Source organism: Choristoneura fumiferana, chromosome Z, assembly GCF_025370935.1.
Source record: "Choristoneura fumiferana chromosome Z, NRCan_CFum_1, whole genome shotgun sequence".
NCBI classification, from domain to species: Eukaryota; Metazoa; Arthropoda; class Insecta; order Lepidoptera; family Tortricidae; genus Choristoneura; species Choristoneura fumiferana.
Genome location: NC_133472.1, coordinates 12,209,836 through 12,232,145, shown reverse-complemented (window position 1 = coordinate 12,232,145; position 22,310 = coordinate 12,209,836). Strand labels below are relative to the sequence as shown.

General features: G+C 37.8%; 2 protein-coding genes across 10 annotated transcripts in view; one reads left to right on the top strand and one right to left on the bottom strand.

Moving 5' to 3' along the window:
• The window catches only part of raw (NDT-like domain-containing protein raw), a 100,743-nt gene extending 88,503 nt beyond the window's left edge, over window positions 1–12,240 (top strand). For 8 of the 9 annotated variants that reach the window (XM_074086963.1, XM_074086971.1, XM_074086936.1 and 5 more), the window contains 6 exons: window positions 153–260; window positions 1,715–1,854; window positions 3,464–3,604; window positions 5,646–5,961; window positions 8,581–8,747; window positions 10,337–12,240. In XM_074086963.1, the coding sequence (XP_073943064.1) occupies window positions 153–260; window positions 1,715–1,854; window positions 3,464–3,604; window positions 5,646–5,961; window positions 8,581–8,747; window positions 10,337–10,477 (1,013 nt within the window). In that variant the 3' untranslated portion in view covers window positions 10,478–12,240. The remainder of the gene's footprint in view (window positions 1–152; window positions 261–1,714; window positions 1,855–3,463; window positions 3,605–5,645; window positions 5,962–8,580; window positions 8,748–10,336) is intronic. The other variant, XM_074086945.1, reaches the window with a different exon arrangement.
• A 2,193-nt stretch (window positions 12,241–14,433) lies between these two features.
• Window positions 14,434–22,310, bottom strand: part of LOC141427478 (zinc finger CCCH-type with G patch domain-containing protein) — a gene marked incomplete in the record, with an annotated part of 24,954 nt that continues 17,077 nt past the window's right edge. The window contains 1 exon segment of the mRNA XM_074086981.1: window positions 14,434–14,962. Coding sequence (XP_073943082.1) covers window positions 14,540–14,962 — 423 coding nt within the window.

The window sequence follows — 22,310 nt, the reverse complement described above, 5'->3', positions numbered from 1 at the left end:
TTCAGTGTTCGGATTGACTTAGAATTTGTATTTGTGTGTAGTCTAATAATGCAGAGTACAAGTAGGGGCCTATTTCGTAAAAACTGGTCAATCAGGATAGTAAGAATGGTTGTGGCGTGGTGTCGATTCGTAAGGGCTGGTGTTTGTTAAAGGGTCCAAGCAGTCTCCGCGGGCCGAAGGCATGGCCGCCCGCCTGCGCCGCGCGTTCCGTTCCTTCTGCGACAGGTTCACCCCGCTAACCGCCGGCGCCGATGGCTCCGGTGCGTGTACGCTTGACGCTGTACACAAATGCGCTATTGCTTTTTCTTCTTTCGATTTTAGATACATTTATCCCACTACGTCTACATCATTCACCCATTGCTGCGTTTTAATTGACTTCGGATTGCTTTGTTTTTATTTAATGAAGTCGGAATTTCTTTTGTTTTTTTTTTACAAGTCTGGCATGCAATTTCAGATGTATACCTACTATAAGATTTTGCTTGTGATTATCCTCCAGAAATGTATATGACGATACTAGAGGAGATGGACCGAAACTATTGATCTTTACCAGCCATGGCTTACATGAATTTCGTTATGAGCAATATCCATATCGTAATATTTTAACTACATTGAACCATTCATGCTCTCAGCCCGTCTGTGCATTTGCTTTGGAAGTCGTTGATACCGCTATGTTCTCATTCAACTTGATAATGATAACTGTGTAAATATTCCTTATCTTATCATTTCACACAAACGTCTCAATGCAATGTCAACACGGGGTTTCTCTCAGGTAGGTACCTACCTACCTACAGTGTCGGACCTTGCGTTCGTATCATTATTTAATTCCCGCGCACATAAACAATGTGCTCATCACATCTCGTAGTCACATACTTATTAAGTTTATGGCAAATTCATCAAGCTCGCCGCTCCAATCGAGAGAGATGGAGCGTAGTGTGTATCAGAAAAATATTACCCTTAATATTCTCATGCCAGGCTTCTTCTTTCCTGATCAGAAAAACCAACATACTTTTTGTGATTTTTACTAAAAACTTTTTTTTTGAAGGTCATTTTGCTTAACATATAATTTCTTGGTCTGCGCAAAATTCGTTTATCGCTATCCCGCGGGAACTATGTTATTTTCCGGAATAGAAACTATCCTATGTCCTACTCCGGGACCTAAACTATATGTATACCGAGTTTCATCTGACTCGGCTCAGTGGTTTGGACGTGATGAAGTAACAAACAAACAGACATACAAACTTTCGCATTTATAATATTAGTGAGATTTGAGAACACATATGTACTTTGAAATTAGAATGAAAAAAAAAGTACTTATTGATTTTATTAGCCCCGAAATGTAGCCTCTTGATGCAACCGAACACTATCCGAAAACTTACGTTTTATGAAATAAGGCAACTACCTAATTATTATATTTATCTCATAGCGTGACTATTTAGATTAAGTGGTAATCAAATCACCGATATCACAGCAACATTATAATCTAAGTATACTTCAGACCACTGATCTTGATTCCAATTATTTTTCTGGATTTTTTAATACGATTTAACGCAAAACTAAATCACATCCCATATAGAACAGACAATACGGTAATAATAAATTTCTTGATCCGTTAATCGTTACGCACCTTTGCAAAAGCTTATAGAGCAATTTTCTGCCTTCGAGTTAGGTACTATCTTTTCAATTGTTTTACTTGAAGATGTTTTTTTGTCAACAGAGGGTCAAAGCCGCAATGGGCGGGAGGAGGCGGGAAATGAGGCCGAGCGGGGAGCAGAAAGTGGGCCGACGTCGGGACTTCGTGTTTACAATGCGAGGCTACGGTCATACGGCCGCAAACTTCCACTTTTCATCCCCAAGGTAATCTAAATACTAAGAGTACTATCACGAACAATCAAATCTAAACGTGCCTATAACAATGGACTAGTGTTTACATATTCTGAACACCTACTAGTTAGTATAGTATAGGTACTACCTGCTAGTATATAGTAAAAGCGGTACTACTAGCACGACATAGCTTGATGACGCAATCTGCCTATATCTCAAAAAAGCAGATTAAATCGAGTATCTCATCACTCTTTCGGCTAATCATAAGTGGAATCAATGATTAAAGGTGATGGTGCTGATACATAGAGCACTTTAGAGGGTTTCATGTTTTTGTTAGTTGGATTCGCTTAGGATCAGGAAGGTAACACGGTTAGACTAAACAAAGTAAGCTGTGATATCATTGGACTCTATTATAATTCATAATAATTACAATATCTTGTCTCTGTTTAAAAACTTTCCTATGTATCTGTATAGTATAAGTATTACTAGTGCAAGATTTTATATCAGATATTATATAAATAAGCGGTATTTTCCCGGATTGTATATGAAAAGTAGTCATCATTTAATTATCTTTCATGATTCACAATGAAAATGCTTTGACGTATTGAACAATAATAATAGAAGAAAGAATCATAATAATTCATAGAGAACAGAGATGTTGGCAGCACATGAAAGTCGATGACGTCGCCATTTGCCACCATTTTGTACGGAGCGTTTTTGCGGAGTTCGCGTGACAATTTGAGGCCTTATTGTCTAACGCACTCTGAATCTATCGTTTTAATCACTTCTTCCTGTCACACGGTATAGGTTGACGACAGAAAGAATAGTTCAATGGCGAGAGTCCGCGCGTTTGACAATAATTATGGCCTTTAAGAGTGTGACTGTTGAATAAAACTAAAATCAAGTTGTTTCTTTTAAAAGTTGTTTCGGTCTGGGGAAATACAATCTAAGTATTAACATTTGCATGATCGATTACATCCAAAAGGCAAAGCATTAATATTTTTTAAATATGTTTTTCCCTCGTTGCGTCATAGAAAATTTTATTTTGTTCATTTCAACAATCCATAAACCCCGCCCACTCTCATCTGGTTATGAACTCTTAGAGCCTTGCTTGTCGTAGGCTGACTTCGCTTGATCGTCCGAGTTGTTTTGATTCTTCAAATTAGCTGAATACAGAGTTTCACCATAGCGAAAACATTTCAAATATACCTATACAAAGCGTTGATTAACCCTATTCCAGGCATGGTGCTGGTGCATATAGCAACCCCATAAAGTGTACACTAGTATTCGACCTTACTGAATATGCAATATGGTATAAAATCATTTGAATTCGTTAAAAATATTATTCGATTATAAATTAATCCCTCATTGGTATACAATATAAAACTACGATTTATTTTGTGGTAGCACATCTAAATTTGCAGAGCCTGGAAATGGGTGAACAAGTTTCGTAACGTCTATATAATCAATCATTCATTAATGTCAGCTGTATATTTCAGACAAAGCTTGAGCTCTGTAACACCAGTCATTTCCTTACAATTTTTAGCCAAAATCCATCAAATTGTATGGTGAAGGGCTCAAGTAATGTTCTCTGAGCTACGAGTGTACTACGATCGTGGCTTGACTTTTATAACATTTCCAGAACGGCGGTAACAGAAGTGAAGCCGAGGGCGGCGCGAGCGGCGAGACCGTTCTCACGCCGAGCACGGAGCGCCGGCTGGAGGGCCTTCCCGGCATGCTGGCGACCCCGAAACATGACGTCTACCTCGGGGGAAGCTTTCCGGTAAATATACCTTTCCCACTTTTCTCTCATAAGGGTTTCAACACTCATCAGGTCCCTGTCGCATATGTATAGAAAAAATGGGCGACAGTGCATGAGATTAAAGGCCTGTTTCACCACTTGTCGACTAACTTTAAGTGACGGATATCAGTGATGCCGTCTCTGTTTGTTATGGCCAAATAAACAAAGGTGGCATTACTTTTATCTGACACTTAAAGTTAGTCAACAAGTGGTGAAACAGGCTCTAAGTATAATAAATTAAAATGGTACCGCAAGCGTTTCACAAAAAGACTCCATTCGGTGTGGCTCATTATTTATATGTATATGCAACAGGGGACTGATGGCGATGGATATGCTTGTAGAACTACCCATAATTACTACTTGACCCAGAACGAGTGTTTTGTATTTTAAAGTCCCAAAAGTGGCAATAGGTAAATATCATACCTAACAGTCTTAAGTGATAATGAGAACTCATTTTCAATTTGGTCAATATGTCACGCGATATATCAGTAGGTCCCTATACAAATTTTAAATGGAAGCAGGAAAGAATGATAATTTGGCTTTTGATTTGTACTGTGTTACCTACGAGCATGTGTATCAGGCACTGGCATATTTTAATTGGCCACCCTTTATAAGCATATAATAATATCTACTGTATGTATGTGCGCATAGAGCATCTGTATACCTACCTGCTTATACTCTACTCTTTTCGGTTCGACTATTCATGTTTCACTGGCGAGTGCAAAGATTATGCACTACATTTAATATGAGGGACAAAGACGCAAATGGGAATACGAATAAAGAAACGCAAAACCATTTTAAAAAAAATTCTAAACTTTTGTTTTGTCGCTAGTGCCAATCAGTACCGTGAAACAGTCGATTATTCTATTTCTAATTTATCTAATATGACGAATCATCCGCGGGCAGTTAGATCATCTACGTGCCTTTCGTTGTTCGTAAGCAAACACCGTCACTGCTGTCGCTGTTCCGATCCGACTCCTACATAAGAGCCAATATCTATTTGACGGAATGGTTCGAGTAGATAATTTAACTAGCACACAAGTGAACCCCTTTAAATACCTATAGCCAGCCGTTTGATATAAAATGTTGCTATGAAAGATTTGGAGTCATTTTATGTTATGTGAACTAGCAATGATGACTCAAGAAGGTATTTTGGTCCGTCACGCATCAGGCGCAAACTTAACTGTCGTCAGACAAAGATACTTAATCCCAAAACGAGAAATTCAATTCGTCACTTAAATTGATTTCCGGAAGGAACAGATTATTTACATTGACGCAGGCAAATCCGTATTACGATGTGTTTGTTGTTCCGTTTATCGAATAGGAAGTTATCTTTACTCGATTCGTATTATTGTAGGTAGATTACCTCATAACATAGAATTTTGATTACAATCTATCTTATCAACATTATCATAATAATATGGCATTCCAAAACCTTTTTCGTGTTTTTAACTAAGTAGTATATTAAAATCTTAAAATAACTATTATTTAGGGTTCACAGTTTACCGTGTAATCGAGGAGTTTGGGAGACGTTTACATGTTTTTATTCTCTGGATCAATAGTACGTTCTTGCGTTCACGTGGAGGGAGTATTAGTGCACACACGTGGTCGTTGGGTCAGAGCCTGTAAAAACTAATGTGACTGCCACGTTCTGTGTCCCGATCTGTGTAATTAATTTTGTGCATATTCAATTGTCTGTATTTAAATGTCATCATACGCGAGAGCTGTCACGTATTTATCACTTTTTCATGAACGTCACCCCCTTCAGCCCTTTCACGCACATAGTAAACATATGAGTATAGCTGTGATTGTATGTACTGTTTTGTTTACGCGCTTTAGAGCCATTTGTACCTACGGTCTATGTTAAAAAAATGTAATCGTTAAACCCAAGGTCGTCTTGTCCTCTTCCTCTGGGTGAGGAATGACAGTTTCCATACAATTTGACAATCTTAACCCTGGGTTAGCAAGTCTAGATTTTCTATGAATCTAAACTCAGTCAGTAAAAACATGCAACCTTCCACAGTCGAACGGCACGCGTCCCGACGAATTTCTCCGTCGCGAGGGCTTCACGTGCATAATGCCGCGTCCTAACGACTACGCGCGCATGTACTCTGCGCCCGCGCGACGCTCGGCGCCCGCGCACCCGGAGTCTCCGCGCCGCGACAAGAAGCCGCGGCCAATGTCGCCGCCGGATGAAGACGTGCAGCTTCGGCGACCGCCCGCAACCTCCCCCGCGCCCGCTACCTCGCCAGTGCCCGCGCCTGGCGATCCCGGCGATCGGCTCAGCGCGAGCGACTTTTACTCTGTTACCGAGGACGTCACGCCGCAACCGTTCAAAGGTACCCACTATTTAAAAAAAAAAGAGCCGTTTGAGCCCAGGCATGCATCTCTTGAGTTTTTTTGTATTCATATGTGAAATGAAGTTTGTGCGAATCAATACTATGGTATGTGTGAATTGTGGTACCGCTTGCCAACTGCAGCCCAAGTCCACTCATCTTGAGAGACGGCTTGTGCCCAGCACTGGGGCATATGTAGGCCGGAGATGATGCTGATAATGATTATAAACAAACATTTGCGAACGCACAATAGTTATACAGCTATATAAGCTAGTTATACACAATATATGTAGAATATATTATAGCGCAGGAGGTTAGGTAAATGGATCTGTGTACACAACCCTGCAACCATTCTGTTTTAACGAATTTCACGTTAAAGTTAATTGTATACCGATGATTTATAATATCGAATATATAAATAATTGTACATTATAGCTGGAAGCCGTGGTGGCGTAGTGGTTGACCTATCGCCTCTCAAGCAGAGGGTCGTGGGTTCAAACCCCGGCTTGCACCTCTGAGTTTTTTGAAATTCATGTGCGAAATTACATTTGAAATTTACCACGAGCTTTGAGGTGAAGGAAAACATCGTGAAGAAACCTATACAAACCTGCGAAGCAATTCAATGGTGCTTGTGAAGTTCCCAATCCGCACTGGGCCCGCGTCGGAACTATGGCCCAAGCCCTCTTGTTCTGAGAGGAGACCTGTGCCCAGCAGTGGGACGTATATAGGCTGGGATAATGATGATGATGACATTATAGCTTTGTACCTGAAACTATTTATTCTAATATTGTTCTCAAATGTCGCGTGCTAATCGTTTGATCAAGACAGAATCACATTCAATAAGTCACAAATGGCATTAACATATACGGAGCGATCATTGACAGATCCACTGATTTACATGATTTAACATATCCAAATTGAGCCCACCACTGCGCAGTGTCATTGTGTCCGGGTTGCGTCACGTCACTATCGTCATTAGAGGATATTGCCACTAGTGGCCATGACATTATAGTTAGAACACTTAGAGCCAACAACTTAGAGGCAACAACTTAGAACAATTGAGCTATTAAAATCAATATTGCAGGAAAAGCTGATTTATTTGTATTAAGTGGAGTATATAAAATGCCCTTACTTATTAATAACATCTTCCACGTATTTAATACGTGCAATTTGAATAGTCTCATTCAAAAATTCCATGTCGAGTGTAATTTTTGAGTCACGCAAAACCGCTTAGTCCAGAAAGTCATGACGTAATACCAATAATTAATTAATGGCAAGGATCGTTCGACAACGTCGCTGAGTTACAAGGAAAATCGACGGATTGCGCGAAAAGTTAGCTATGACTCATATTTGCTACACCATTATGTATGACAACAGTAGTACTACATTTGGGTGTGTCAGTGTGCGAAAGCCGCTTAAATACATCTAAACATGTTACAACTTGCATTGTCCAACACTGGTTGAACATTGTACACTCTTCATACAAAACTACATAGTACCTATTACTGCATACATTTGGGGCCAGATTATCATCTTCGACATTTTTAAAGCTATGCTACATTTTTACTCGTCTTCGTTCCAAAAGGAGGGTTATGTTTTTTTCCCGTATGTACAGTCACCAGCATTAATATCTGCCACAGCGGAGCGTGCAAAATTATCTGACACGTCCTTCCGGCCCTAGAAATAGAGTTGTATCAGATATTTATGCACGCTTGTTGTGTCAGATATTGGTGCTGGTGGATATGGACTATACATACGTTTAATAAAAAAATATTTATATTTATTTCGCTTATTTGGCATGATTTTTTTACAAGCTTTTATTTAGTTTCACCTGTCCCAGTTTCTGTGTACCTGTCGGTATCTAATCAAATCTTGCCATTCGAATTGAAACTAATATTAGTGGTCAGATTGTCTTGAAAGTAGGAATACATATTATGTAGTATGACAACAACTAAAAATAAAAAAACCGGCCCAGAGCGTGTCGTAGACGCCCAGGATAGGGTTCCGTAGCCATTACAAAAAAACTAAAATGTTTTTCTAAGGATTTTCATGTTGTGTTCCTAATCTTCCAAGTTTAGGTATATTTTATACCTTAGGCTGCTATTTACTCTTAAGCTACTAATAATTCGCAACCAATCTTAACCCCTCATTAATAATTTTTTTTTAATTAAAATTTTTCCTTGTAAATTTGATATATTCTGATTTTTTTCAAATTTTTCCACCCAACAGTTAAGAATTTGGAGGGGGGGGGGCTCGATTTCAATGAAAATTTGCACTTTAAAGTTGAATATTTCGCAAACATTACTGCAATGTTTTGCCGTCAGAATGCACCACTAGCACAAACTCTAAACAGTTTTTTGAATGTCTTAAAGTCCGTAGGATGCCCGAACATCATATTATAATTAAATATTTTTTTGGAAATATAGCTCTATCGTTACTATCGATTCAAATTATCATGTTATTTTGTTACTAATAAATATTTCATGATCCGTCATGGCGACAAACTATAAAGAGAACGGACGTTGTGTCGTTGTCATTGACGTTTTGTTTATGGTTCGTGCTAGTGTTGCTGCTGTGCAGTTTTGCGTAATATTCCCTATTGAAACTGTGCTTTCTCCCCAGGCACGTACGACGAGGACCAGCTGCTGAGTTCCAGCGTGCTTGTGTTCTCCATAAGCTCGGAGGCGCCGTGCTTCGCGACCATGGTCTTGGCCGCGCACCACATAGGCCTGCAGCCCTCCAAGACCGTGCTCGTCGTGCAGCCCATGGACCCGGCCAACTCGTATCCGGTAAATCATTCGAACTTATAAAAAATAAAATCGAATTGATAACCTCCTCTTTTTTTCTGAAAACCGTTAAAAATGTTACATAGTCACGGGAACAATTAAAATGGGTCGGCTTAAAAATTTCTGCTGTTGGGTACAACCCAAAATGTTAACAGTAAACAAATTCTTTTATTATTGTAAATAAGAAAGTTAGTGTGCGGGCGTGTGGGTGTACGTGGTTGTTTTTGTTACTATTTCGCATTAAGATCACATGCAAGTCGCTCGACGCTCATTTCCAGTGTCAAATCTGGTCACGTGACATATAGCGATAAAGCCGACAATGTTGAGCTTTATCGCTGAAAAAAAAAACCTGTCCAATTTCGGCAAAAACACTGTTATTTTTTTTCATTCACTCCAATTCTTTTATTAGTACCACTGCCACGACTGCTACCTAATGATATTAAGAAATCAGCTTCCAAGGCCAAGATCTTTCCTGCAAGCAGCCATCTTGAGGCTGCTGCTCGATGCTGCGACTTGTCGCTACTTTTTTTGAGTCGCGGGAAATTCAAAAGCACATTCAAAATGGGGTCACGTGACCAGATTTATCGCTGCAAACGAGCGACGAGCGTCTGCATGTGGCCGCACCTTTAGAACGGAGTTTGATATGCGTCTGAATCAAAAAAATCAAAAAAAATGTCTTTATTGCGGTTATGGGTAATAAAGTATGCGTGTATACTTCATTCCTACGGCAGGCGAAAATATGGACAATGAGCGAAGGTCTGCCCAGCAGTGGCTGAAAATTCCATACCATAAGATGAAAATTCCATAACAAAAAATGTCGCATCTACGATTCGGACCGATTAGAATGAGTACCCTAAATAAGAGGGCGGCAATATTTTCTTCCGCCCCGGGCGGCTGATACCCATGCTACGGCACTGCTAGGTTGCTCAGTTTTTGAATTTCTAAAAACTATCAGTTTGACCCTCGTACTTATGTACGAATAACTAGAATGTTGATGTCATTAATAAATAATAAAATAAATAAATAAATATCGCGGGACAATTCACACCAATTGACCTAGTCCCAAAGTAAGCTTAGCTAAGCTTGTGTTATGGGTACTAAGCAACGGATAAGTATAATTAAATTTGATTGATTAAAGTTGATTTTATGTTAAATGATTATTTTATATAAAACTTGCTGTTATTTATAATCAATAAAATTTAAATTATATTTTCCCATTTATGCACATAGATAATTTTTGAATCTCACCAAAACAGGTTGGTATCACTGTGGTAAGCACTAAACGTCAATGTCCGTTTTTTCGCCTGCCGTAGGAACGAAGTATAGATAGCTGGTATCTGGAATAATACGAAGCTACTTCTTTTTCCGACATTTCCACGGAATAGGGAAGCTAAGACTAGCGATATGAATTTTTGTACGGGTGTTTAGCATGCAACGTAGATGCAGATCGCAATGTAATTTTCGAAACTTTTCATGAGACTTTAGAGAAATTCCAAAATTTCAAACCAAACGCCTGATCTATTTGTTTACGCTAGCAAAGCCTAATTGTAAATAAAAATGGGTAATTACAATAGTTATTATTTGTTCAACAGTACAGTGAAGTAGCCGTGAAGGACTACAACAGAGGGCGGCATTACCTGTCGGACCTGGCGCGCCGCGCGGGCATCCCCGTCTTCGACAACGTGGACGAGGCGATGGCCTGCGTCGTCTCCCGGCTGCGGACGGCCACATAGCGCCGCCGCGGCTCCGCCCCGCGGAGACCAACAAAAACCTATTGTTGTGACAAAAGATATGATTTCTCTCGCATGTAGCCAACTACAGAATCATATCTGGCAGCAAGGGTATTAATACGGGTGACTTGAACGTTGATACTACAACAGGAGATTGTACGCGTGAGTGGATAGCTTAGACATCAGTATATGTCAATACACGTCTGAAACATTTGCGTCACAGAATAAATTCCCACACGACCTTGTTTGCAATCGCCTGTTGCACTGTTACTGGTGTTCTGAGGGAACTAGTTCTTTACACATTATGTATACCAGTTTGGACGTAGCGCCAGTGTCATTACTATCATCGGCTACCTATTATATTAACAGTACTAGTCTGTGTCACTAATGACACTTGCGGCTATGGATACCGAAATATATATATGACTGTCGGTTATTTTGTTTATATGGTAATTAAGAATACAGGAAGCCTGCCTGGAATTCAAAATCATTACAGGTAATTTTTTAAGTTGAACTTAATGTAATTATTATTTTATTACAGTGATGATGTTTATTTACTATGTTAAAGAATTGGAATCTCATGTGTTGTGGTGTCCTTATTTATAATTCAATTATCGATTGTTAGTCGTGTCAAAGTTGTGTTGTCAATTAATAAGTTCAATATTCGCGCTACATAAGCAACCTTTATCACAAATAATGTAAATCAAAATCACAAATGCAACCGTCATCAATGACGTTGTCCGCGCGACCGAGAGTCTCATTCTGTGTGTACTTATTAATTACAAAATACAAAGCGTTAGTTTAGTACAAATATTGTCTCTCTTTAATTTAGGCCCAGTCTATTGTATTATACTTCGTAATTACCTTATGTATAGGCACTAAATTTTTAATGCAATTCTACTAAGAACATTTGAGCGAGTATGAATGGTGATGGTATTAAAAGATGTAGTGAGGTTACAAGGATACAACAAATCTCTGTGATTAATTTGCTTAGAAAAATATATTATTTTGAATTTTCAATGCATAAGCTTAGTTTAGTGGATAATGTAGGACTGTTTGTTAAGCAGAAGGGTCTGGGTAGCAGTACGCCGTTGCGAGTACGAATCTTATGTATCATGACAAACGCACATGTCACTACGTTATCGAATATGTGGCGTAGCATGGCCTCGCGGTAGATCTAAAGGGTATCTGGCATTGTGCTTACGGATCACATCACATCTCATCGCATCACATGGAAATCATTTAGAAAAGCGGAAATAAAAGTACAAATTATCTTGCTCACGTAGCAAAATCAATGTTGTAATTTTCATGTGGAAAATAAAAAAAATAGGCGATATTTAATTAATTAAGGTAACACCTTATACTCATTTTTGTTACACTTAGATTATTATATTCTTAGGTTCCAATACGAATAATATCTAATTGAAATTAAAATTCCTAATGCTTGTAATTTGACTATCTCAACATCAAGCTTTCGAAGCGTCATTTCCAAACCTAATCTAGTTATTACAATGTATGATTATAAAGTTAAGTTTTAAACTTTTGACCCACTGTCACTACAAATATTAAAATTTTATATAATTCGGCAAATGTTATTTGCTAGTCACACTACCCATAACATGTATCAGTACTTTGTAACATTATTTGATAGTACAAATATCTAATTTATAAAAATGGAAATGTTTTATATATTAATTAAATATAATTTTATGCCATGTACGCTTATTTTAAACTAATTATTATGTAAATAGAGGAATTTGTAATCACTACAGACTTTTATTACCAGTAAATAACGCCGCTGCAAAAATAAATATCTAAAGCCTCATATACTGTGCGGCAAAAAATCTGGCCCTCAAATGTGCCTCAAATGTATACTACAGTAATAGGTAATTGTATGAAGAGTGGGCCAGGCATAAATGTGGGATAAGATTTAACTGTCATCTTGTACCATTAACACTTGAAGGCTCCTTGCATCATAAGTATCCTCTTCCTTGTGTCGTATTCCTCAGTAATGAGGGTCGTGACCTTCCTTCTGCGTCACTTCCTCTCACACGAACTTTTTCTGTCTCTGGCGGTGTGGAGGGCGTTGTGAACTGTAGAGTTAAGAGCGGTGCGAATCTGGTCAGACCAACGCATTGGGCTGCGACCACGAGGCTTCTTCCCGTCCACTTTACCGGTCACAATTAGCTACTCGAGGTTGTCACCGTCTTTCGTTGCAATGTGGCCGAAGTATTCAAGAACCCTGCGCAGACATTCGGATGACAGTTCCGAGGAGACTTTTAGTTCTCGCAATTGCATAACAATTTAGAAGCAATTATGTTATGTTATGCAATTGGGCCATGGAGGGAGGTGTTAGTCCGAAATGCTGTCCAGGGGATACGGGGCATCTGTAAGCGTCTATACGTTTGCAGTCTGCAGCTTTTAGTGTCCAAGTCTCAGCGCCATACGAAAAGATAAAGAAAACTAGCGTCCGCAACAGTTTGGTTTTGGTTTTTACGGAAATGTTGCGATCTCCAGACTTTTCCAAGCTGAGACTCTTAGCCATGCCGATTCTCCTGCGCACTTCCTTCTCGCATGAACCATCGCTACTGATGTTAGGACCCAGGTATATAAAATTGTCCACTATTTCCAGGCCCAACGCGCCGGTGAGTTCCAAGCTCCCAGATCTGTCCACCGCCATGATCCTGGTTTTGGACCTGTTTACGGGAAGCCCCATTTCCCCGCTAACCCGCTCCATTCGGTCTAGCAGTGCAGCCATTTTCGACTAATTTGCTACAAGAAGAGTAGTGTCATGGGCGTAGCGCAGGTTGGTGATTTTCACGCCACCAACTGTAATGCCTCCCTCCCAATTCTCGCAGGTACGTCGCATGATGTGCTCACCATAGGCGTTGACCAGGATGGGCGATAGAATGCATCCCTGGCGTAACTCCTTGTTGAAATTTAAAGGGTTTTGGGGTTGTTTTATCGACTTTTACGACTCCCTAGCTTGAGCCATACAGCGTGCGTAGTAGAGCGATGAGATTATTTGGAACCCCAAGTTCTGGAGCACAAGGATAAGTAAGTTTAATTTTTAAGTTTCGATGATAGCAATCACCAGTCAATACACACATGATGATGATGATGGCTACTCGAACTCTGTTGGCTCTAAGTTTTCTGAACTCAAAAGACACCGACCATGCAGTATGGATTTACCAAGTAGCCTATTATAAAATTAGCAAGTTACCCTATTTAAACTATTTGATCTGGTAGTTCTTTACAATTTAAATTCCGGGATTTTACAAAATTCCCCTGGGAAATCCAAAATTTATACCATGGTCTGTATTGAGGTTATATAAAAAAAAAAAAATATTTATTTTCAACTTTTGTTTTAAAAACTAGTGTTGAATCCTCCTTTTAAGTGAAGCACTTGTATTAGGAGGGATTCGCTCTTTCATACAAGTTGTTACAAAGTCTAAAATAATAGCTAATAACTAATAATAGTTCTTAAAGTAGTTTATGCGAAAGTTACAAAGCAGTTTAATAAAATAACCTACACAGTTTACATATTAAGTAACAAACAAAATTGTTTTACCTTACTACTTAAGGCAACAAATCTTAATAAATGAAAGCTTAAGAAAATCAAGATATATAAGAATAATAATCAATAAGAATCAATATAAGAACAACTGTCCAAAATTTCAAGACTCAACGGTTGAAATTTCAAGATTTTATCCCTATCCCGTGGGAATAGCGGGATAAAAAATTAGCCTATGTGTTATTCCACAGGTCCAGCTACCTACATACCAAATTTCATGACTCTAAGCCCGGTTGGTTATTTCGAAATTTTATCCTATGAAATATCATTATAAAAGTGTCTCATTCCGAACCCCACGTCTTTGTTTGGTTTATCTATTGAACAATAGAGTTGATAATAGGTGATAATCATGTGATAATAGGGTAATAAAATGATGAAAGCGGAATGAACTTTTGAATTACGAGTAATTTATTGATTTCAATAGTGGTAAAATTACGCTAACATTACATATATTAATTCCATTCGATTTCAGTACTAATTGAAGAACATCGTTAAAATACTGTCATTTTCTGTTTATCTTTCCGATGAGTTTGTTCCTTGGCTATTTGTTGTTCCATTTTTTTAAGATTGTTTAATTCCTTATTTTTTTCTATTATCTGAGATTGAATACGCCTGTAGCCCTCTGATCCTGCAGAATGTCTGCTCAAGGAACTATTCAATTTGATAATGTCCTTCTCAACCTTTTTTGTATCCTCGTTTATTTTGAATTGTTTGATATTTAAGTCTTTACTAGTGGATTGTTTTATTTCTACCGTAGGTGAGATTGCCGATGGCTCTCCATCGTCAGGCTTATCACCTAAGGTTTTGTTAATGAAATTAAAAACGTTCTTTCTTTCTTTCTCTTTTTCTCGTTCATAGGCTCTCAAGTTTCGTTCTTCTTCTTTCTTTTGTAATCTCTTTAACCGTTGTTCCACCTGTAACAATAATAAGGGATATAAGTATTCGGAAATAAATACAACTATAACCAGGACGGTCGCACTCCGTATGTTAGGTATGAAGCTGTAAGTACCCGGCTGCATCGTCTGACGGACTTGACTCTTAGGGATGTCGCGCATCTGGCGGGTCGTACGTACCTATTACTTTGTAGGCAGGTTCGTCAAATAAAACATAACTACAGTACTTTCATTCTAGCATAGTGTGGGTGACACTTGATGCACGTTTTGTTTTACTCAAAAAAAGTTGCTGCGGTGTAAATATATGGAAGTATATTTTAGTTGTAGCCAGAATATGACTGGCGTAAAATATAGGAACATAAAGAACTATGTTATACGAAATAAATTTTGAGCTATCAGATTTTTATAATCAATGAATTAAATTCAAAGTTAAGTGAAGAAACGTAATATGCATGTAACGTAATACCAGAGACTCGTTTAGTGATGAGTCCTAATGGATCTTGAGTTATATCGGTACTTATTAATTGCCAAGTAACGAATATTCTTGCAAACTCAGTTTACAATACAATACAATACAATACAAAGACTCTTTATTGTACACCAGACATAGTAAGCGATACAGAAAACAAATTATTAAAATTACAAGGTGAGCAATAGGCGGCCTTATCGCTTAAGAGCGATCTCTTCCAGGCAACCTTTTTTACAGAAAGAAGTAAGGACTAGCTAGGACTAGTTTAGCTTTACTTAAGTGTCAAATAATATTCCAACCTTGAATTTTACTAATATTCTCATCAAAATTAGCGTAATAATCGGATAAATGATGACATTAATTATGATTAAGATTTTAAATTATTCGTTTTATCGACTCAAGTTGCGACACTGTCTTGTGATATTGACAGCTATCACTCGCACCATGCTACAACGAAGGTACTGTAATCAGAGTATAAGTAGTATAAACTATGTATTTTAATTACCTACGTCATTTTCAGTAGCTGTAACTTGCACATTGTTATGCTATCTAAGTATACTAATATTATAAAGAGGAAAGATTTGTATTTTTGGATGTTTGTTACGAATTAAGTCAAAAACTACTAGACCGATTTTAAAAATTCTTTCACTATCAGAATGCTAAATTATTCCAAAGTGCCATAGGCTATATTTATTACCAGAAAAAAATAGGGATCCGTACTAAAACTTCAATAATGTAACTCAAAGTGTAAAAAAAGTTGCCATAAAACATCTTTTATCGCATGCGCTGTGGAAACTATTGATGATGGAACAAAAATATGCTTACGATATTAAAGAATATATCAATATAGCTACAAAAAAACTTCGCGATACCAAGATTTGTATTTTTGGATGTTTGTTACGAATTAAGTCAAAACTACTAGACCGATTTTAAAAATTCTTTCACTATCAGAATTTTAAATTATTCCAAAGTGCCATAGGCTATATTTGTTACCAGAAAAAAATAGGGATCCGTACTAAAACTTCAATAATGTAACTCAAAGTGTAAAAAAAGTTGCCATAAAACATCTTTCATCGCATGCGCTGTGGTAACTATTGATGATGGAACAAAAATATGCTTACGATATTTAAGAATATATCAATATAGCTACAAAAAACTTCGCGATACCAACCATTGTAGATATGTCACTTTAATTACTTTTTTACATTATAAAAGTTGACAGAAATGCCGACTAAAATCAGACCTTGTTATCTAGTTACCTTTGTATTAATCCTTATCCAAATAAATAATTTTATATTCAAGACAGTTTCAATACCTGTAGATCACTTTTTGAATTATTCAAATCGGACATTCCATTCAAAAGATATTACGAATTTAAAAATATCAATCTAACCAAGAAATGCATTTACTCGTACTCTACGTTGACGCGCCCCGGCTACGCGCGTCGCGCGGGTCGGGTTCGGGTGCAGTTTTTGGGAAATAGAGGAAATAGAATCTTTCTTTCTTTCTTTCAAAAATGTGGGTGAAGTGCCCTTGATTCGAGATCTTTTTAGTGCCCAAAGAGTAAAAAAAAAACGGCCAAGAGCGTGTCGGACACGCCCAAGATTTAGGGTTCCGTAGCCATTACGAAAAAAAAAACAACTAATATTATGTGCGTTATAACACAATTAAAACACAATTTCTCTAACTGTACAGAGAGGTAATGCCGCCAGTGTGTTGGGGTCTATGCCGCAGGAGGGCCTCCTAGATGGTGTTTTCTTTTTATAGTTAGGTATATTTATGTTGTTTTTATTAATTTTGTTTCCTATCATATTATTGTATCTTGTGTTGTGTTAAGTATATTATAATAAAAATAAACTACGTATTAAAACACTTACTACAGTCTTAATATCTATTAAAGAAGAGCGTATCTTCACGACACTTACGTCCTTTTGTTGAGAAGCGCAGTTTTTCGGCAATAACTCAAAAAACGGTATATCCGATCATGTTGAAACCAAGTTTCGCGTTACCTTTCCATATTTTTTGCATATTTTTTAGACAAACGGTTTACAAGATAGAGGGGGGGGGGACACAATTTTTGCTACTTTGGGTTGGGAGCGATTATTTCCGGAAATCTTCACTTAATCAAAAAGGTTTTTGAGAAACTTTACTATCTTTTCTAAAGAACTGTCGAACTATGTGCCACACGTTGATAAAGAGTTAAAAACATTTTTTTTCAATTTCTGTTTCGTGTATGGAATTAACACTTAAGTTAAAATTTAACTACAAAACTAAATGGCGGCTTTGACAAGACATCTATCTTGTAGTTTTCGAGTAAAATGCCTGTGACATACGGACGGACGGACAGACAGACAGACAGACAGACGGACTTGACGAAACTATAAGGGTTCCGTTTTTGCCATTTTGGCTCCGGAACCCTAAAAACGGGACCCTGTTACTAAGACTTGACTGTCCGTCCGTCTGTCTGTCACTAGGCTGTATCTTATGAACCGAGATAGCTAGACAGTTGAAATTTTCACAGATGATGATGCCGCGCGGCAACAGAAATACATCATCTGTGAAAATTACCACTTATTTTATTCTGTTTTTAGTAATTGTTGTTATAGCGCTATAACAACAATTACTAAAAACAGAATAAAATAAGTATTTAACGGGGGCTCTCATACAAGAAACGTGTTTTTTTTCTGTTTTTTACTCGATGTCAATAACGGCAACAGGTAGTTGCTTGAAATATTCATAGAATATTTATTTGTATATTCATTCACTTTATAAATAAATAATTAACTTAAAATAAAATAAATATCTAAGGGAGGGGCTCCCATAAAGCAAACGTGTTTTTTGCCGTTTTTTGTTAATGTCTAATGTAGTATTGTATACGTAAGGCTTAAGCCGGGGCGGGTTGCTAGTTATTATTTAATACATTTATCTACACTCTTACCAGACTTACACATGCACATACATTGAAACATTCATACAATTTCACATTACACACTCTATTCCAACTAACACGTATACTACTACGGAATTATAATCAAAAAAAGCCGCGTATCATTGAACTTGCAAAAATATAAACATTTGAAACCTGCCGTGCTGCTTGTTACACTTATTTTTTGCGTCTGTGTCACTGAGCTTGTCAGTATCTAAAACTCAAATCATCAGTTAATAAGGTTGAAATCAGTTTCCATGCCAGTTACCACTTGCTACTCATTTGACACGGGTAAAATGGCTAATCACTTCACTATTTTAGATGAAAATCGATGACTCTATCTCCCCGTCCAAATCAAGTATGTGTGACCCTGAGGAATGTAGTAACTTTTTGGAGCCTCTGAGCAGTTATTTAAGGTTCTTCAACTCAATATTAGGGTATAAACTGTAATTTTAATGGCTTACTAATTCTTTTAAGTGAATCGATTTATGTGCAACGTAATTTCCCTTTCCGAATGTTGCTTAAATTCAGCGGCATTATGTTCCAAGTTTACCAGGTTACCAAGCATTTAATCAAAACATAGTTATCAAATGACGGCGTAGTATTTTATGCCAAACTGACCTATCTGTGTCTATTGAGGAAACGGGAGCTGTGGTGATGAGCAACTCTCTTATTTTGGAAAATAAGGGAGGACATAGCGATAATAGCCGTTACCGGTCTCCTCTAAACATTGTATAAATGATTTTTGTATCCAGTCTGGACAGAATTCTTTCGAAGCTGTCCTCATTTCGTGTGTGTGTAGTGTTATCGGTGACATATTAATCAATATTTCCCTTAATACCACAGACTCACGCTCTGATGAGTATCTTCTTCTGCTGCATCGCATGCTCTACTACCTGCCCCACACTCTCCCCACACGTGATGGAAGTTGCTTGGATCATGTTATGTTAAAGGCATAGGGAGGCAGTTGTCATGGTGTTAACTCCTCATTACCGACCATGCGCCTGTGCTTTTTTGAAGGTATAAATTTAAATCCAAATGCTATCAGTCTGTTAAAGAGTGGACATGCCGGCTGTAGTTTGAGGATATCTCCGGAGCTGACTTTTCATTTCTTATTCCTATCAAGATTCGAACTTAGCGGCTGATACTTATCAAACTTTTGTCATCGATTATTAAGTCCCCACTACCTTAGTGTCAACTCCTAGAAGATCGCGTATTTTTAAACCCTGGATTACCCTGGCCTTCTCCGTTGCATTAAAAATCGTGACAAACTTCATGTCAAATTAAAAAGATGTTAATAACTCTGCTTTAAAACACGTACTTACGCTATAGAAACTTCTGTAATCAACTTTGAAAAAATTAAGCTCAATTATGAACAGGGCTTGATGGAGAGGGCACGAGGTAAACCAAAAGAGACTGGAATGCCATCAAGCAGGTTGCAGTATAAACCAAGTCAAATCGACCCACATGAATTACTTCCCTTTGCCCAGATCCTCTTTCCTCTGCAAATTCCGTTAATATTTTTTTGTAACGCTGGTCGCTCTCTAGCACTTAATATTGGCTCGTGATAGGACTATTTGATACATTCAAACAATTACAATCTTAATACCCTAATACAAATTAAATTCTATGGCAATTCTTCATACTGATGACTCGGAGGTGGAAGAGTTGATTCTTGGTTTGAGAACAATTGTTCGCTTGGTGATGATGGTATATATCAGCTGCTATTTTAAAGGAATGCGTAATGTACTTGTCCTGTCCTGTCATTTATTTTTAACCTAAGTATTTCCACGGGTAATTTTCCCACATTTTTTTAAAAGGCTTTGGTTCACCCTAACACAAGAGTGGTAGTAAGGCAAACATGAATAATTATCGCCCCATTTCAGTTTCTCACGACCATGTCTAAGGTCTTTGAAAAGATTCTTAACAAACGCCTTATCAATTATCTAGATCATCAACAACGTTATAGCTACAAACAGTTTGGTTTTAGGAGGGGCAGATCCACGGAGGATGCTGTAGTTTTGCTTACGGATACTATTGTTAAAAACCTTGAATCTAAACGTAAGACTATAGGTGTCTTCTTGGATCTTTCCAAGGCATTTGACAGGTTTCTATCCCCCATTTTGCTGAGGAAAATGGAAGCCATTGGTATTAGAGGCTTGCCCTGGTATATTTTTAAAGTTACCTTACATGTAGATCTCAAAGTGTGTAATTGATGAACAAACAAAAATGATGAATTACCTCTGAATTACGGGGTGCCGCAGGGGAGCGTCTTGGGCCGACTTTGTTTAATATTTATATTAATGATCTGTGTACACTTCGGTTGCAAAATTGTAGTATTATAGCGTATGCTGATGACACTGCTTTGATCATAAATGGTGAAAATTGGATTAGTGCTAAACATTGCTGAAGATGCTCTTCGCCAAGTATCCCATTGGCTTATGGCAAATCTGCTTACACTTAATGTAGATAAATCTAAATTCTTAACCTTCTCTCCTTCAGCCTCACTCAACCGAACAATGAACTTGATGGGATTGTTGTCCATAACTGTATTGACCAGTCTGATTATTGTAAATGTCCGTCTCTCTCACACGCCGATTATATTAAATCTTGGGTGTGATCGTGGATTGTAATCTGCGATGGAAGCTTCACATTGAATAGTTTGGCTGCAAAAATAAGGAAACCTTTATTTGTTTTTTAAATTTAAGATCTGTAGTTGGACACCAGACTTTAAAAACTGTCTACTTTGCGCTCGCGCAGTCACTCTTAACCTATTGCATTGGTGTGTGGGGTGGTGCGCTAAGACGTTTCTCCTGCGGATCGAAAGAGCTCACGAGCAATCTTGAAGGTCATGACCAAAACTTTTTAGGTACCCTACGATTGATCTTTACCGTGAATGTCAAGTTCTAACGGTGAGAGGTTTATTTATTCGACAGGTTATACTTAGGAAACATAGGGAGCTTAAGTTTGATCCAGAGCTTATCTCGAATAAGCGGCGAATGGGACCGTGTCTGTGCGGTGAACACTTCTCGTTGGCACTCTCCGGCGCCTTTTCCACTATCTTAGTCCAAAGCTCTATAATAAAATAATAAGTTGAAAAAATATATACACTTACACTTAGAGAATGCAAATTAGGATTTCAAATTGGCTGATGGAATTAACTACGGGGAGACGAGGACTTGATCTTGTTTCATTGACAGCGCCTAAGTAACGTTACCCATCACTGTAAATTGGTTGGGGGCACATTTATTTATTCATTATTTAGTTATGTATTCATTAACCAGTGGAAATTTGGACATTACAGTATCATACAATACAATACAAATATTCTTTATTGCACACCAGGAATCAGTACAAAAGTAGAGAAATTAATATTTGTATAGACAAATTGACAACCAATACCAATACGATGTAAATTTTAATATTATGTAATAGTCACATGTAATAATGCAGAACAATATAACAATACATCATAATTATATATATATATATACATAACCCGGATAACATTCATAGCTCGACTTAACAACCACACTCACCAACACGCATACACACACATAACACCACACACACCACACACAACACACCACACACACACACACACACAGTGCGTGCGTGCCTGCGTGCACGTATGACAACATTGCGGAGATTGCATGATAGTATGTATATGCTACTATTTGATTTGTTCATAACTTGTTAATCTCCTATAACCTTATGATATGAGGAAGTATGAATGTATCTGACTGTACTTGTCAGCGCTTATCGGTGGGTTCCGGAATGGGCGCCTGGAGATCTTAATACAGGTTTTACCTAGTTCAGACTCCAGTCCCTCACAAAGTAACCAGTACCAGTACTACTTATTCTAAAACTATATATATATTGTTTAACTATTCTGTCCTGTGTGTATTGTTGCTGTATTGTATGTACCTATGTACTTTTGTGAGGAGAAATAAATGATTATTTATTATTATATT